General features: G+C 43.5%; 1 protein-coding gene across 2 annotated transcripts in view; it reads right to left on the reverse strand.

Annotated features, from left to right (window-relative positions):
* COP1 (COP1 E3 ubiquitin ligase) overlaps window positions 1-17,390 on the reverse strand; it is a 130,739-nt gene that overhangs the window by 24,267 nt on the left and 89,082 nt on the right. For both annotated transcript variants that reach the window (XM_076339641.1, XM_076339642.1), the window contains exons 16-18: window positions 13,495-13,612; window positions 9,451-9,575; window positions 8,175-8,335 (exon numbers count right to left, since the gene is read on the reverse strand). In XM_076339641.1, the coding sequence (XP_076195756.1) occupies window positions 8,175-8,335; window positions 9,451-9,575; window positions 13,495-13,612 (404 nt within the window). The remainder of the gene's footprint in view (window positions 1-8,174; window positions 8,336-9,450; window positions 9,576-13,494; window positions 13,613-17,390) is intronic.

Here is a 17,390-nt window from a genome sequence, read left to right on the forward strand (position 1 = left end):
TAGGAGATGCTCTGACTCAGAGGAGACCCGCTTTGGTTGGAGCTTGAGATCAGGCAACAGATGCTGGCTCAGTATCTGCAAAGCTTGCCTGGCTCCTACAATGACTTACTGCTTTCAGGGGTCTCTGCTCCAGGACAGTAAACATAATATACATTATAAAAATCCCAGAAAATACTAGGGATGAGCCTTCCTATGCAAAGGCTAAGAGTGTGGGGGTAGAGAGAGAGCATGCCTGCCACCTCTAATCCCTAGGGCAATAGAGGGTGAAATGCCCGCAAGACAAAGGTGTAACACTAAGAACAAGCATGAGAAGAGAGGAGCTTACAACTCACAATAAGCAATGTTTCCAGGCATCATCTGGAAAAAAACAAACAAACAACCCCAAACCTTACAACAGGCTAATCAGCTATTTAATCAGCATCTCTAGAACCCGGAAGGATACGTATCAGAGTTCAGACCAAGTGGCCCAATAGCAGCACTACAGAGGTTGGGTAGGAAGGCAAAAGAGTTGTACAATTATTTAATTCTAAAAGCAAATGCTCTCTGAATACAAATCTGCTCTTTTTCTCTTTCCACCCCAATATATATAATATAAAGGCAACCCCAAGTATCACCCTAATACAAACAGTTTTCTATTAAGTTGTACTGTTTGGGACACAGCTTTTACAAAGGGCCACACGATACATACTGCTGCACTTCAGCTTGTACCTTGTAACATTATGGTTCAGCAGGGAGTTGGGGATGGAGTCAAGGAATGAAGTCCAGGTTCCGGGTGAACTCCTGACTTGGGTTCATCTGTTACAAAACTCATACTTGAATAAAGAATTAATGGTTACTAAAGCAGCAGTCCCAACAGGAGAGAAACATCCGCTTACAGGTTCAATGACAGCTGCCCAGAGACTTCTTTGCATCCCCAGTTCATAGCGTGTATCATACCAATACAATTTGTGATTGCATTGGGATGCTCTTATTTTTTTTAAAGCCTAGGAAACAACAAGAGCCTGCTCGGACCTCTGCTTGCACCGGCAATGAACTGCAATCCATTATCTGAACAGCTGCACCATCGGGATCAGCTACTGGAACTGTAATGTCAACAGCACTCAGAGTTATGTCGACCACTATGTCATTCACTTGCTCTAGGAAAGAGATGACTAATAAGGAGGACCTCAGTCCTATCTAGAGCACACTGTCTACTTCTCTTGGCATTAGAAGAGACACATTGGTAAGCAAATATCAGCTGTGAAAGTCTGAAAGAGTAAATGCTGCCTTCATTCAAGAAACATGCGCAACTTTGATCTGCCTTCACTTCAAAAAAACATCAACCCCTTGGCAATTTTCTGTGATTATGCAGGAAAAAAAAAGCCTCACCTTGCAGAAGGAGAGAGAAATTGAGTTTGCAAATGTAAACTTAAAACCAACAAAGAAGAAAAACCCGAGCCACCTACATTTCTTGAAGAAGCTATTCTTAAAATAGAAGCTAGAATGATATCAGAGTGCTGCAGTACCACAGGGGACCTGAACTTCCAGAGCTGAACAAAAGCGAGAGACTCATCCCCTCTGTTTGCATCAGTGGCACGGCCAGCTGCTCTGCATCTAGGAAAGGAAGAGTTATCATAGGCACTGATGTACCAGCCACCTGCTGGCATGCCACCTTGAGCCCTGAAACAGCAAAATAAATTGTGTAATACACTTTTTTCCCCCCAAACACACTAGATGGGAAGAGCACAGTGGACAGAGGTCGGGGTTATCAGGGAATCACCTAGCTCCCTTCACCCCTGCCCACACTCGACTGCGGCAGCGGTGTGGTCTGGCAAGTGTCTGCCCTGAAGCTCAGAGGGTGTCCTGCAACCGGGGAGAGGCAATACCAAAAGAACATATACCAATGTTTTCCTTCTTCTACAGAAGACTCAAAATTAAACACTTTCTCCTAAAGCCTGTCATTTGCATAATCACATTATCAAGATGGTCTTTCACATGGACCAAAGTATTAACACACTGAAATTTCAATATAATGCATGAACTGTTAATAATAGAGTATGATTTTTTTCCACAAAGTTCTCTGCAGTTGGACCCCAAGGGTTGTGATGAGGAGTAAAATATTGTTAGTTACCTGAGTATTTTTTAATTAATTCTCCTTAGCCACAGAAAAAATAGAGCCCAAAATGAGCATTTGAAGAGATATGGGTATGAAAGTGTATGTTCAGCACAAAGAAGCATACATACTGAACTTGTGACATCTTTTATCTGCAAGGCAGAAATTATTCTGCATATGAAAATAGTTTTCAAGCAGCATATAAAACAATATATACAGTATGTGTCAGTATACATAAGGCATATGCTAAGATTTGGGGGGAGAAAAAAAATCAAGCATCCATGATGTACGATGTATCTTTTGATATTCTGGGTTCCACTTGTTTTTAACGAAGATTTGAGATTTTCAAATGAGTAAGGGAGGAATAGACATGAAAAAGGTAGGATGGAAGAGAAATAAAATATATTTACTACCTAAGGAAAGTGCGAAGCAGCAAAGTAATGAAAGCCAAAGAAAACTTCTTGTTTAAAGCATTCCCAATGGCCAGAGAGCAGAGGGCATGTCAAGAGGAGTGGGAAGCCATCACACTGACAGCTGCGAGCTTCACAGCACGCACGCTATGGGGCTTAGACAGCTTCCACAAGAGGGAGGAAAATCTTTGAAGATTTTCAGGAAGGGGAGAAAACCCAGTAGAATAAACCTGATCAAAGTCACATCTCCTTGCTTTTCTTAAAAGCTGCTCATTCTCATCCTCCCGTAAACCGCTGTTCATTTCAATCATGAGAGAGAAGATGAAGAACACCGCATTTCCAGGATGAAACAGTAGTGTGGCAATACTCTGGAGAATAACCTGCAAGAATACTGGTTTGGGAGATGCTGCACATGAATGCTACGGGCCAGCCCTGGTCTAGGAAAGAAAGGATGAGTCAGAAAACAGCAGTGCCCTCCCTGAAAATACTGCCGTTGGAGCTACTCACACTGCTGCCTGTGCCAGTAGCTGGTATCAGAGGCAGGCAAGGGACAGCTAAGGTCTGATCACTCCAGGCAGGCATTTATCTTGTAAGCTTTAGATTACTACCTAGGTATACCTTAACTGACATCTGAACAACTAGTTGAGGATGCTGCAAAAATAAGACAACACTGAGTTGAAGCTGGAAGTCAAAATTCTCACCAATTTTGAGCCTTTAAAATTTCAGCAGCAAAGCGGAACAAAAAAATACCAAGTCTTAGACTTGTTTTCCCCCCAAAACCCCATTGGAATTCATATTTCAAGTTAGAAGAGATGCAGTTACAGTCGATACAAGTTACTTAAGAATGACACTGAATAAGCACTTGGTTATTTGGGAATGACAAAGGAGGTTTCATTTTTAATGTTCATAAGTCATCCAAATTAATTAGCGCTTTAAAATGGCAATGAATCACTTCCCAAAATAATCTGTATTGGCTAAATTAATTCCAGTGAAGGGAGCCAATTTGCTGATTGTGAATTATCAGAGTCCCTGACCAGCTCCTGTGTACGTTTTGTACCATTTATTAGGCTACTGGGAAACAAAGGATGGCTACTTTTCATCAGTGAACAAGATTACAGCCCTATTAAGTGACCAGCTTATTGCAGTACAATTACAGGTTTCCATTTAAAGAGCCAGACATCATTAAGAAACAAAGCTGAATGTTCAGAGGAAAAGAAAAATAAACAGAAGAAAAGCTCATTTTCTGAAGAGATGCACCAAAAACCTATTTGAAGGGAGTATTTCCATCCTCTAAGATTAACAAAGAGAAGTTCAGAGATGCAAGACTAATTATGAAGATACTTCCATCATATGACAGTGCCTAAAGGCAACCTCAAGTCTGGAGTCCCACAGCCTGCTTCTCTCACTCACAGCTAGGTGATTGTTTTGAGACTCCCCTAAATTAAAATGACTTTTGAAGAGCGACAAGGTGAGAAAACACATACACAGGTTTCCACTCTCCCCTGTCAGGCAGAGGAGATGCTTTCATAACACTGCCATGCCACCACTCTGAGATCCTTCCTCCCAAGAGCCAGGAGACCTCTGCATCCATCCAACACGTACCACCACCCACCTGCTCACTGCAGCGAGATGACTTGGTGAAAGTCTGCAGTGCTGTTCTCAATGGATTTCCCTTCCTTACCCCTCTAAAAGGAAAAAACAAATGAAGTTTTACCTAAACTAATTTGCATGGCATTCTCCTGCTCTTATCTGCATCTCCTTACCAGTATCAAAGCCTCGACGTTTCTGCTTGAGAAATCTTTCCTCAGCTAACCTGCTTATCGGCAGTAATGAATACTCATGCAAGCAGGTACAAAATTAAATGGCTTCTTTACAGTGATTATGATAGATTGAGCCATGCTTAATCTACATAATCAAATTGCTTCTGTGCTCAGCAGTAATACCTTTTTGCTGTCCTGGGAGCAGGTTCAGCCTTGGTTTCTCTTTTGACAGCTTCTTTCTGAGAAACACTAACCATGACTAGGAAAGGGGCTACTTGAGATGCAATTATTTAACACAGCTGTATGAGGCATATCTCAAACTCTGCAATATGGCAAAGCAGATCCAAATGAAAGGTGTCCCCTTCAGGGAAGGGGAAAACATCATGTAGGACACGTAAGGGAAAACGAAGTACAAACCAATCTCCTCCAGCTACTCTCCATGTACCTAGACAAAACTGGAGTGACCCTCCCAAGACAGATAAAACCTCTCTACCCACCTAGCTGCAATGAGCTACCACCACTACTATAATTTCCTTTCCTGTATGCAAGGGCATCCCTATATGCAAGGGCATCGTCTGCTTACATGCTAATGAAATAGAAGAATGTATTTTCCAATCTCAAGACCAGATTCACATTTCAAATCAAGCTGGCTAAATCTTGCCGAGGTGCCAGAAACAAAGGATGGCACAGGTATATTATAAAATCCTTGACTTAGGAAATAAAAGGATTTGGTTCAGGGAAGGTTCCGAAATGCATCTCTAACTCATGTTTATCAGGTCACTTAGGCCAAAAGTGTCCTGAAGCTTTCTCTACTTCTAAATATTGATCAATTTTTAGAGTAAAAGGAGAAGTGAGAAATGGTTTTCCCCACAAACTCTAAATAAGTGCTATTTAAAAAAATACTGAACAGCCTATTTACCTTTGTCCAAAACACAGCACTGAAAGAAGCAGAGCAAAGGTTTGCTTCCTGATGTACCTGCTGAGAGGTTTTTTCGTTTGCTTGGTTTTTTTTCCAAAGAGTCTAACAAACCTATTCGCCTACAAGTTAGTGCTTATTTCTAAATATCACTTAAGAGTTGAAAAGTGAGTAAGCCTGATGCAAAATGCTAATAAGTACTTAGGGAGAACAATTTCTCTCCCTCGTTATGGCTTTGACACACAATGGAAAGATGGTGCCGGCTGGACCTCTATGGTTGGAAAGGTGACAACTCTAGCAAAAAGGTCCCTGCATCTTCATAAGCGAGGGAAAACCAACGCAGAGGGAAGAAAAAAGACGGGTTCTGGCAAGGGATGCTGGCACAGCTTGACTTTGGCTCAGGAGGAAGTAAAAGCTTGAATTACATAAAAATAGATTTAAGAAAGAATCAATGACATTTCATCTGAAAGTTTTAGTTAAGTTTTAATTAGGATCCAAGATTTTGCACTTAAGTGCATGAAGTGAAGGAGTACATGTACTCATGCTTCCCAAGATAACTGACAGATCTGAAACTTATCTCATCTCGAAAGGTTAATTAAAGAACAATCCTTGAGAGCAACACCATAGGGAAACCAAGGAGAGTCTGCTCCACCAGGGAGCCCAGGGGAAAGGCTGGCACACAGCACCCGCATCTCCCCCCTTGGAAACACTCCAGGTGGCAAACTGAAGCTATTGCCCAGTGACCATGGCATGGAGATAAGTGAGATGGCTTTGAACCAGCCCAGCAAGGCACGGAGAACAGCACACCCATAGCACTATAAAGCTTACTCGCCATGCTCCCTGCGGCTCTGGGGCAGGTTTCCCAGCCTGTGCTGGGCTCTGTGCTGCTGCTAGGCTGGAGTTGCTTCGATGCACATGCTCTTCAGCAGAGCAGGCACACCAGTGGGGAAAGGTAGGTGTGGTAACTCTTATAATTAGGAAACTAAGGCAGAGTGACTCACCCAGGATCAAAGTCTGCAATTAAGCCAGAAATAGGCTGTGGGTTCCCTGATTCCCAGATGCTGACAGCACTGCAAGGCAAAGGCCTTCTCTAGTTCATCTGAGCATGATTAAAAAACACGTCAGCTTTTAGGGAAGCCTGTATATACGAAGCTCATTTGAAAAATTTTGTGCCAGATTCAAGAAACATTACCAAAATGGAGAATAAAAGTTTCATCGTTTGAGCAAGACTTTGTGGACATAAGTGACCTTTGGCTGTGCAGTAATTTAATTTCCTAAGAACATGAACAAAGTCTCAATTAGGTCAGAGAGGACCGCTGCGCCGGTACAAGAGTGAAGAGAAATGTGCGGCTGCATCGGTGAAGAGTACTTCTTGTCTTGGGGGGATTGGAGATATGGTGCAAGGAAGCATTAAGGCCTCTTGGCAAAAGCAAGTGAGGCTGCTTGCTCAGTATGTAAAGCAGGATGGCATGCACCACAGGCAGAGGTAAAACACAGAAGCAAAACAGTGGCTCTCAGATCACAGGCAGCTTTTTGCTGCTTTCTTTACAAACGAGAGCCAGGTACTGTGGCTGCCACAGGAGAAACAGGCTAATTTAGAAGAAGCCCAGGGAAAAACAGAAGAATGAGGGAAAACAAATGATCAGAATAGAGACGGATTCTGAATGCTGCTTAGTGGACTGAAGCCTGAACGTTATTTGGTGCAATCTTGATGGGTCTGATTTAACTATTAGATTTTTGCACAATATTTTTTCATACTGGTTATGAAGAATTGCTTGACAGTCCTTGGTGACTGCTCAAAAGTTTCTCAGTCACTTAAGCAGAAGGTCTATCAGAGTAAAGCACATTAATCAGAGAAAAGGCTGGTAAGGAGCAGACGGCAACAGAAATAACACCAGGGGTGAGACATCACTGTTAGTCTGTTGTCTGTAGAAAAGCTGCGCAGGACATCAGTGGGCAGGACAACCCAACACAGAAACACTGCAGTGAAGAAAGTTCAGGGAAGGGTGTTTCTGGACACACAGGTTCCTGCAGCACATTTTTTATCCAGCAGAAAGACAAAGACAGATTACGCAACTTCTAACAGCCAGTCTTCATCTGAGATGTGACACCTGTGTATACCAAATCCTCCTAAATCTGAATCACAGTTGTGGGGGCAGTTTCTTCATACAGAAACAGATTGGTAGATGTTACCCTTCCAAAACACTATCTTTATGAATGCAACATCTCAGGACATCAATTAGGCAACGTTCCACTTTAGCTACTTGGAAGACTGTATTTAGGATGAGCTGCTCTCCTCCCCCTCCCAACAAGCCCATTAAGTATCTGATCTGCAAACCCTTGTACATACAAGAGTTACTTGCTCAATTTTTTTTTTTATGCAAGGTTTTCAAGAGCACTCTGAATTTAAAAGCAGTTTTTTGTTCTCCTGAGCAGCCTCGTGCCGAAAGGCCACTCTCACAAAAGCTGCGTCAGGTCTGCCTGCAGCATTAGTACACATGCTACGTATATGAATTAAGTGTCACTGGAACAGTCATCGAGGTGACTGCAGCCTGGGCTCACCTCCTTTACATATCTACTCATCTAAACACGGGGGCTGTATTTCAATGAGCAAGTCCATATAGACACAATAACATTGAGATAAGGCTCCACAGTGAGTATCTGCAGGTGCCTTCGTTAAAGCAACAAAAGAAACCTGCTAATGCATCCACCAAAAACATTAAGTGCCAGAAATACAATGCTGCTTTTGGGATTTCAGATGCCAAGTAGAGAAATTTAAACACCCAGGTGGAAGAGTTAAGAGTACAGCAGTCCCTCCTCCTCCAGCATCCCCCAGTGTTTCAGTTACCCTGCAGATCTTCACGTTCTCACGCCAATCTGCAATACCCATAAACAGGAAAATACCAAGTGCAGTCAAACCCTCAGCAATGCTATTTCATGAGAAAGCAGGAGGCATTCCTTTCACACCCAGCTGGCTGCCTCAGCAGAAAGCTTACCCCATCTGGTAGTGCCCTCCAGCATACAGCACTCACAAACTCATTTGTATCATCTTCTTTCCGGTCCTTGTCCAGGACACTTTTGACTGTATCAAACTTGAACGTCAGCAGTGTCTTTGAGAGGCCCTTATAGTATAGGTAAAGGGAATTATTTTCGCTTCCTAGAAATAAAAATAAAAAAAAAACCACCAAGATTAGGTTCTGGTAGCAGGCACAGAAATAAGGCTTCTTAGCTCTTTCATTGTTTAAGGCGAGACCAGACATTTCCTCCTTGTAGTTATCGTCATGCTCATGGTGCCTTGGCAACTGGGAGTGCTCCACAGCAAACTTTCACGATGCTTAATAACAGAACCAGGTTTTATTACAAGACAATTACAGTATGCAGCGCACTTGCAAAACATACAGGATCCCAACCGTCCCCCATAACTTCCTTAGGGCAGAGCAGAGCATCTATGCTACCACATGAAACACTGCTACACCCAGCCTGCTCGGCATTACAGCTCTGAGGCAGGTAGCACTGTCAGTTTTGCTTGCCATAATCAAGTACGACAGTTTGGTCTGTAGAGGTTTAAGTAAGAGAGACTAGACAGTGTGCAGGCTTTGTTTAGAAATCCATCCAAATTTCTGCCCTGCAAGCTGTACAGAGATCAGAGTATACACAAGCTAAGGTCCTCCCTTCAGTGCTGGCACAGCTGTCTTGCTCATCCCACAGCAATTAGCCTGTCACTGCTTTCCCACCAAGACCTGTGGATTTACAGAGGTTCAACAGTCCAACTTAAGCGGTGAAAAGACAGAAACTGCCAAAGGGGTAACTGCTTCAGGATGATTTAGTCTTCTAGAGAGCTGTCCACAATGAGGGCATTAGTGCTTCACCATGCAGAATGCCATATCAAGTGACAAGTACAGGACCACTCGTGCGGTCCAGGCTACTGCCCTTCCTTAGCAAGATGCATGAGGACATGTCAGCTGATAAACTTGAAAGACATAAGTGATATCAACAGTGGCTACATTAGCAGTTGACTTTTGGTGACAGCAAGTCTGAATCGTCATATATGAAGAACTCATCTGAAATGGGAGAAAACCAAGTACAGATCCCCTTAGGCCAGGGCTCCTTATGCCATTCCCTGGGAAGGGAATGAGGGTGGAAGTTCAGAATAATCCCCCAATAAAAAGCCCATGCAGCTATGTAGTACAACCGCTGGTGTGCTTTGCAGCTGGAGAGGCACCAGCTCTGAGGGGTCCCATTAGCATTTGTCAGGATGGCTGCTCTACTCACCACAGGCAATGTAGTCTCCATTGGATGCGAGCCCTACGAAATTCTTCTCGTTGATGTGACCCTTGAAGGAGCGCAAGCAGTGAGGCTTCCCTACATTCCACAGCTTCAGCTGACTGTCTGTTGACCTGAAAACAATACCTAAAGTTACCCTGCTGCCATATGGCAGGTACTCCTCACTTGCAACCCTGCTCCTTAACACCCTACTTGCAATGTAAACACAGGAAGTCTTAGTGCACTCCAGGAGATTTATCCCACTTTCAATCATATGCAACTCAGCTTGAGCTCAGAAAGGTATCACGTTATTTTAGAAGCCTGTCAAAACACATTACATGTTTGAATAAAAAACTTCCCCCAAGTATTACTCTTCCATTCTCCTATCAATTACTGAGTCCTCCACTGAACTGTACAGCCTTTGGGCCATCGCTGCCTCCTTCAGATCCAGGACACACCGAATACATATATATATTTTTTTAAACTTCTACAGCATGGACAAAATCTGTTCCCTTCTCCATGCTGGCTACAACTCTCATTCATGCCTTTACAGGACTCGGGTAGGAAGCAGCCTCCTCCCTCTCCAGCTGTCCTGAAAGCATGTTCTCCTCCTCCTGCCCAATACCAAGCAGCAGCTTATAAAAACCTATGGGGGCTCAGAGTTGCTATTACCATTAAAATGATGTGGTTTTCTCATGTGTAATTGAGACTGCATGGATACAGATCTCAAGCTTCCACTTTTTTCACCTTGGCAGCAAAGCTAAATATTACTACTAAAAACCTACAAACTCTGTTGGGATTAAATCAAAATTGATGTTTTCCATTGTTCCCCCAGATGCAAACATACCTGCCTTCAAAATGTTTTTCTATTTACTGTGAGCAAACATTTTCCCTTTGGCAAAAAAAAGGAGGTGGAGGTAGTCTCCTCTGCCTGGCAGAGCTCAACTGAAATAGGAATATCCTAGGTTTCCAGGAGATATAGGATTAATTTCTTCCCCCAAACCTGAGGGGACACGGCCCCTCTCACTTCCCAGGCGTTATTCTCTAGCAATCGCCATGCTCTGATATTCTGGCACTCACTGACTTACAGCAATACATGCCACAGTAGGTGAAGAAACACTGATGCGGTGGGACCGGAGTCCTGTGAAGCCACCTTTGAGGAAATGGGAAGTGCTGTTCTGATCTTAAATTTGAAAGAGATTGGGAGCAGGACCTGTCAGCCTCCTGGGTGGGAGGAAAGGGAGGTAGGTAACGCTCCCCTCTTACAAGTCACATCACCCAACCTTGCTGCTTTCTGAATGTTAAGAGTCAAAAGGAAAAAAAACCCCACCCCAATATCCATCAAATATTACCAATGATATAACAAATTAGCCCTGCACCAATGTCACATTTACCTAAAAATATAGCACAAAAGAGTAGAGATGCACCTTGTGCTATACTGCAAAAACCTTATCTCAGCCCTCAATGACAGCTGGAATGACAAAGGAGCGATAAGGGAGCTGCAGCAGGATTTGTTAGTTATATGTAATAATAGTATGAGGTCAGATCAGAAGGAAGGTATGAACTTTATCTGTAATACTGTGACTTAAGCAGGAGTGCTTTCCTTATCCCAGGTCTTGACCACGGACAGCCCTAAAACAGAGTATTCAGCTTCTCTGCCTGATGCTTGTTCTATGTCCACCACTGCCCTACATTCCTGCTCGCTCTCCCTTCCCTTCCCTTGTCCTCACCATCACAGTAGCAGCATAGCTCATAGAAATGCCAAAAAGGTATATACTACTGCTTTTTCAGCCCACATGTACAGGCAGGTGCCTTCTGTGCTTTTAGGGCAGCTGTATTTTTAAAATGCTGCTTTAAAAAGTTTCAGAGTTGCCCAGAAACTAAACTTTTCTGAAGGCAGGGTAAAGCAGCAAGAGTCTAATCCCTGGTCTACAAGCTGTCAGATTCCTGTGACAGCTTCTGCTATTAGCTAACCCATCAGGAAGACCTCGTATATATAAGCACTTAACCTCTATATTTTAGTAGCATACATTCTAGATCTCTTCATTAAAATAAAAACACTTAAAGTCTATTACTAATGGAATGCTTTTACTGTTAACAAATTCCCATCAAGCTCTAGCCATGTTTGCATTGCTTAGGATAAGCATGCCATAAAAGAAGAAAGTTATTTGCCACTGGACCGCAAAGAGAGGAAAAGGCCATTGATCCTACTGGTGTTACACAGCTCTTCCGGTTTCATACCCTCTCCAAAAAAATATCATGGATGTGCTGCTCTGTTAAATCTGTCTCTCTGTAAATCAGCACTGCAATCAATGTGTTGTGCTAAATACCAGGCAGTTCTGAACACCCTTGAGGTCAAAACCTAACTCTACAGGCAAAGTAAATCAATGCAATCTCTAAAACAGCTTTACCTAGAAATCTAGACAATTTGAGTATACATATAATTTTTCCTTAAAAGAAATCAGTGCTTGATTTTTGGGAATCACTACTGCTGTCTCCTCTCCTCAATTTGCAAAAGAAAGATATGAAAAATAATCTGCTCGCTCTGACATTTCTTTCTGTTCATGCAGGAAAAGATAGGTGAACCCTCCCGTTAGTCCCCTCACCCTGTTGTTGCCTGTCCAAGGCTGACAGCTCTATCAGTATTCCTCCCAAGACTGTGGGATAAGCTTTCTCAGATGGTTGGCTCAAGCAGGACAGGGCCATTCTGTCCTGAAACATTCCATAGATGATGCTCCACTTGATCATGGCTGTAAAACATTCTCAGCCTCCTCCTGCTTCTATTAAACACTTCCTTCTTACCCAGATTTGGTTCAAAGCATTAAATTTAATTTTCTCTGTGTCTAGATATGAATTTGCACCCTTATAGAGTTATAATGTTAATGGAAGTAAGAGAGGAGCTGATTAAATATAAACAGTACCAGAAGCCACCAGGGAATCTTCCATCACACAGCTCAGCTCAGAGTAACTCACTAGCAGCCTGAATACACCTTAAAATGCTCTGCTTTGGCTCCACGCTTCTAGAGCAAACTGTGTGAAAACACGGGACAGAGCCAAGCTGGATAATCATTGGCTCAGTACAAGGCAGCAGGCGTACTTTCTGGGACTAGATCTACCCCTGTGATCCATCCCTGCTGCCCTTGGGTGTTATACATGGGCACATTGAGATCAAAGATTCCCCTGCAACCCCCCAAGGTTGCTTGCATTTTCCCCACCGCATTAGAGGGGCTCTCCTCTGGTTTATTGAAGAGGCTTGTAGCCAGTCATTCAAACCTTTCACTATGTGATCTGACAGACACACTCATTCCCATGTGATTGAAAACCTACCTAGAACTGAGGCAGCCACATCTGGCTTTGGGGCAGACACATCTGGCCACGTAAGTGAACAGAAGCTGTAGAATATTATTCTTCAGGGCCTCCACAGCAGACCTTATGGCCTACCCTGGCTGCAAAGCTGCACGCCATTAGGACCACAAAACACAACTTCTCCTTGTCTACTTTCTAACCCAAGTATAATCCTAAAAAGAGCCTTCAAAGAGCAAATTAATAGATTACCAGAGAACAGATCAGTCAGTTCTACCGAAGTTGCTTTCAGGCTGTGGCTAAACCTCCTCTTCAGAAATAGCAGTACCATTTGATCACTGCTGTCACTCATCAGCTGGGTTTTACTGCAGATTCTTATCCTCAGGGCTCTGCCAACAGCCTTCTCTACAGCAGAGCTCTGGTCAGGAGCATTCTCAGCACACATAGCACTTCGTAAAAGGAGAGTCCACCTGCAGCTTCCCAAAGTTGGGACTTGTGGTCAGGAGCTGCATCTAGTTGTCTTCATATTCCTCTTAATCATTTATAGCTCCACAAAACAGAGCAGAGCCAAGTGACACCAGGAATGAATTTCTATTTTTGTCTTAGGAAAAAAAGCAACGATCTGCTTCCCAAAAGCACAGCAGCTAGCAAGCGCACCCACCCACGCAGGTGAACTTGCGTGATGGCCCTGAAGAGTGCCACAAAGCAAGGGCTACAAAGTTTTTAGCCTACATAAAAGGCAATACTTACGCAGAGACGATTTCTTCCCCGCTCACAAATTTTGCGTAGGAGACTGCCTTGCGATGCCCTTTGAACACCATGATTGGCTGCTTAGTGTTGCGAAGATCGTAGTAGTGAACACAGTGATCTGGAGATGAGAAAGAAAAGGGGCAAAATTTAATCAGTTGGGAAGGATGCATGGGACCTCTAATAGCTCACAATAAAAGTCCTGCCTGTAGCTTCCACATCTCACTTAAAGCTCTGTCTAGGATAAACAGTCTGCACTATAGCAAAGGAGTGTTTAAGCAGGCTTCTTAAAACGGCCCCAAAATTCAGTCCGAAAGGGTCCAAGCAGCCTTTCAAAGAGTCAGCAAGGGAAAGAGGTGCATCCACATGTGTATGCACATACACGTCTTCCCGCAAACCCCATTTGGCCCATGTGCAAGCCAGCAGCTAAAAGGACTCTCGCCTCTCCTGCCTGCCTTCTTGGCTCCCTGCCTGGCCACTCCAATTGCCATTTCTAATTCCCTGCACCCCCTCCTCCTTCCTCAAGCTGTCCCCTCTTGGAAAACTGTTGAAGAACTTGAGGCTAAAAACTCAGTCCGTCTGCTACTTAAATTGGATGGTGGAAAATAGGGATTAAATTTCTCATGCTTACTCTAAATGGGTAACCTCCATACTTTTCTTTTTTGCTTCTCTCCTTTGATTTTATTAGCAATCAAGAGAGAATTAGCATTTCTGCTAACGAGAGAACGGACTAAACCCCAGTTCTTAAGATTTAATTCACAGTTGTGCCACAGTGCCACAACCACATAAAAGGGATGGCAAAAGAATTAGCGATACATTTTACTTTCTGCAAAACTAAATGTCAATTCCCAAGAAAACAGAAAAATAAGAATAGAAAACCCCATGAGACCTAAGCCCCAAACACCCCCAGCGCTCTTTCCAGCTCTACAAGGTTAATAAGCTTCTCCCTTCCCAACTTTCAGCCTTTAATGTTGAACTTCATTTAATTATCCCCTGCTATTCTGGAACCACAGGGAGGGAAGGCCACACACATGCAAGGAAGCTGAGCCGGATGCCTTTCTCACCAAGATACTTGCGATACCCAGACGTCAGCAGAAAACTGCTCTGACCCTCCTCCCACTGAAATAACACCCCACCAATGGAAGTTTATCACAAAGATTACATGGAAATGATTTTAAATGCCAATAGCTATGGTTATTTTTGTATTTGCACAGCATTTCAAAGCAGGGCTCTCAGTCGTAGAAACAACACGCAGCTGTCTCAAAATCCCATGTGGTTTGAGAGATAACTGGATTTTCATTGAACAGGTTACAGCAACCAGATAAGGTAGCTGCAAGGGTAGCTTCTCCCTTGTATGAATGGGCTAACTGGTGGCCGTGGCAGGACATGGGGGCTGTCTCAGAAACACATTCAGTAAGATGAGGCAAGCAGGCAAGTTGCCTTCCCCTCTAACTGCTTCCAGCATCTTGATCTCTGCATAATATGACGGGATCAGAGACTTCTCCAGTAAGAGGTTTCCAGCTCTCTCCCTCCTTGCTGTGTAAAAGCAGACGCTCCAAGCAGCCACACCAAGTTTTCTCCACCACTTACACCGAACTGTTGGATTACCCCGTTCTGTTGAAACCCAGCAGCTATTACACCTGTTACTGCTAGCACTGAAATGCTGGGAAGTACTGTACCCCCAAGCACACTTTCAAATGCTCCTGTGTCTTCTACCTCCAAAATATTAACCCTCTGAACAGCCAACACTATTAACTAAAATCCCATAGTGTTGCTACATTAGCTTTAGAATAAGATGATGTTGCAACAGGCTTATTCAATAAAGGGGTTAACTCAAAGTCCTTTTGAAAATTAAGCATTAACACTCCTTTAACAAGATTTGGGCATCCTGGTCCCTTCCACCTCTCTGAAAACTTGAGCCAGAAAACTCTACATTTTCTCATCCGGCCAGCACACCTGCTGTGGGAGCTATGAAACAGTTAACTGGCAATTGTTATTTTAATGAGCAGAATGATTCTAGCTGGGCTTTCTATTAGGAGCCAGTTAGCAGATAAGCCTTTCAAGCCTATTCTTGCTCACAGTTTCAACCTCCTCCCCAGCTGGCTCATCATTAGGATACCTTTTGAGCATGTATTTCAACCTTCAGAGGGTGGCAGGAAAAGGGGTACCTGCAGATGGCTGCTTGTGAGCAGCTGGAGCAATGCAGAGAGGAAAGAGCTAGAGCAGGAAAGACAAGTCCATTTGCAGAGCAGAGACACAAAGTTGCATTCACCTTCTAAATTTCGCAATAAACAGCTCGAAGCCTGCTGGCATCTGGCCCCAGCACCACAAGTGCCTCTCAGCATTGGCAGGGCAATCAATCACTGTCTGCTCTGATCACAACAAGTCCGAGGGAATGGGCAAGGCCAGTGGGTTCTAAAATTAGCCACTTAATTATTAATTGATTATTTCAGCAGCCAAAGTGTTGGTGCCCAATTGAGTTTTTTTAAAATTCAACTGAAGCAGTATTTTTAAGTAGATATATGAAGACAAATGCTCACTGCATTCATTAAAATCAGAACAGGTGGTCATGTTTTACAATTAAAGAGATACTCTCTCTTGTAGGCCATATGGACTTTCCGAAAACATGATAAAAATGCCATCTGCTGAGGAAGCAGAGAGCCCAAAAATGAAGCTAAATGAGAAAAATACAACTCCCAGGTACCCCAGCAGCAGCCTTGCCTGGTGGAGTTTGATGAGCTGAAATTGCCCGCGATCGGCAGCATCCCAGGCACGCCAGCGCGTCCAAGGCGAGGTGCTTTGGAAAGCTCAGAAAACAAATTAATCCTAAGAGCCAGCTGAAGGTAAGGAAAATAGAGTGAGGACTGAGGGGCATCAAGCACTTCCCGAACTCTGCAAGAGCCTGTAAGCTCAGCCATCATCCTACCGCTGGCTCCTGCCCTCGGCATCCCTGGAAGACGACGGAGCATACTCCACTGCTAACCAGCGATGCACAGGGGTATTTGCTTCTTGTTTTGCTCCTCAAACGTGAGCATTAAAATCATCATTCGGCAATTTTTTTGAAGCTCTACAGTCTCCACCCCCACCAGAAAACTCACTTTGAACAATTTCAACTTGGAAATGACATTTCCACAGTTAAAAGCCTCATGCCTAACCCTTGGGCAGCAACAGCTCACTGCTTTACTTTTTATTCTGTGTTCAGGCTTAATTAAAATATATGAGATAATGGGAAAGAACATGTATATATACCATAACAAATTAAAACACTCTGAACTAGACGAGAATTGCTTCAATGTCACTGCAGAAGCTAAGCACAACAGAATTCTGCTGCTGTGCCTTCTGAATTCAAATGTTTGCTGGCAGGCCGTATTTTATGATTTTTTTTTTTTTTTTAAAAAGTGATCTCAGAAGGCAAAAAGGGCAGCTAAGCTCTGCCACTGCTGCTTAGAGGTCTCCAACCACAGGCCTGAGTTTTTAAATAGTGCTTTTCCGGAATGGCTCAAGAACTGCTTACTTCCCTTAAGACACTGCTGCTTTCACCTTTGAGCCACCTAGTGACAACTAATCAAGAATTCAGACTTTTCCAGACTTCCGAAAGATCTCACGACCTCTTCAGTAAATACAACCCGCGTCAGCAAAGGATGGCATCCCTCATTGCTTGGCAGCTCATAAATTCACAAGACTCCAGCCAGCAGGAGCAGGGCAAAAGGGAAGGATGGTTTTGTAATGTACACAGTGAAGTGATCAGCACCTTCTCAATCTCAGTCCTCGGACTCAGCTTGGTTGCAGGGATAGGGACACAGCAAACGAACTGATGATGTGGTTACATGATCCTAGGAAATCAGGTTAAAAACTTCAAAAAAAAAAAAAAGAGCTGGGAATTGCTAATGGAGCCAGTA

The sequence above is a fragment of the Aptenodytes patagonicus genome, chromosome 5 (assembly GCF_965638725.1).
Source record: "Aptenodytes patagonicus chromosome 5, bAptPat1.pri.cur, whole genome shotgun sequence".
NCBI classification, from domain to species: Eukaryota; Metazoa; Chordata; class Aves; order Sphenisciformes; family Spheniscidae; genus Aptenodytes; species Aptenodytes patagonicus.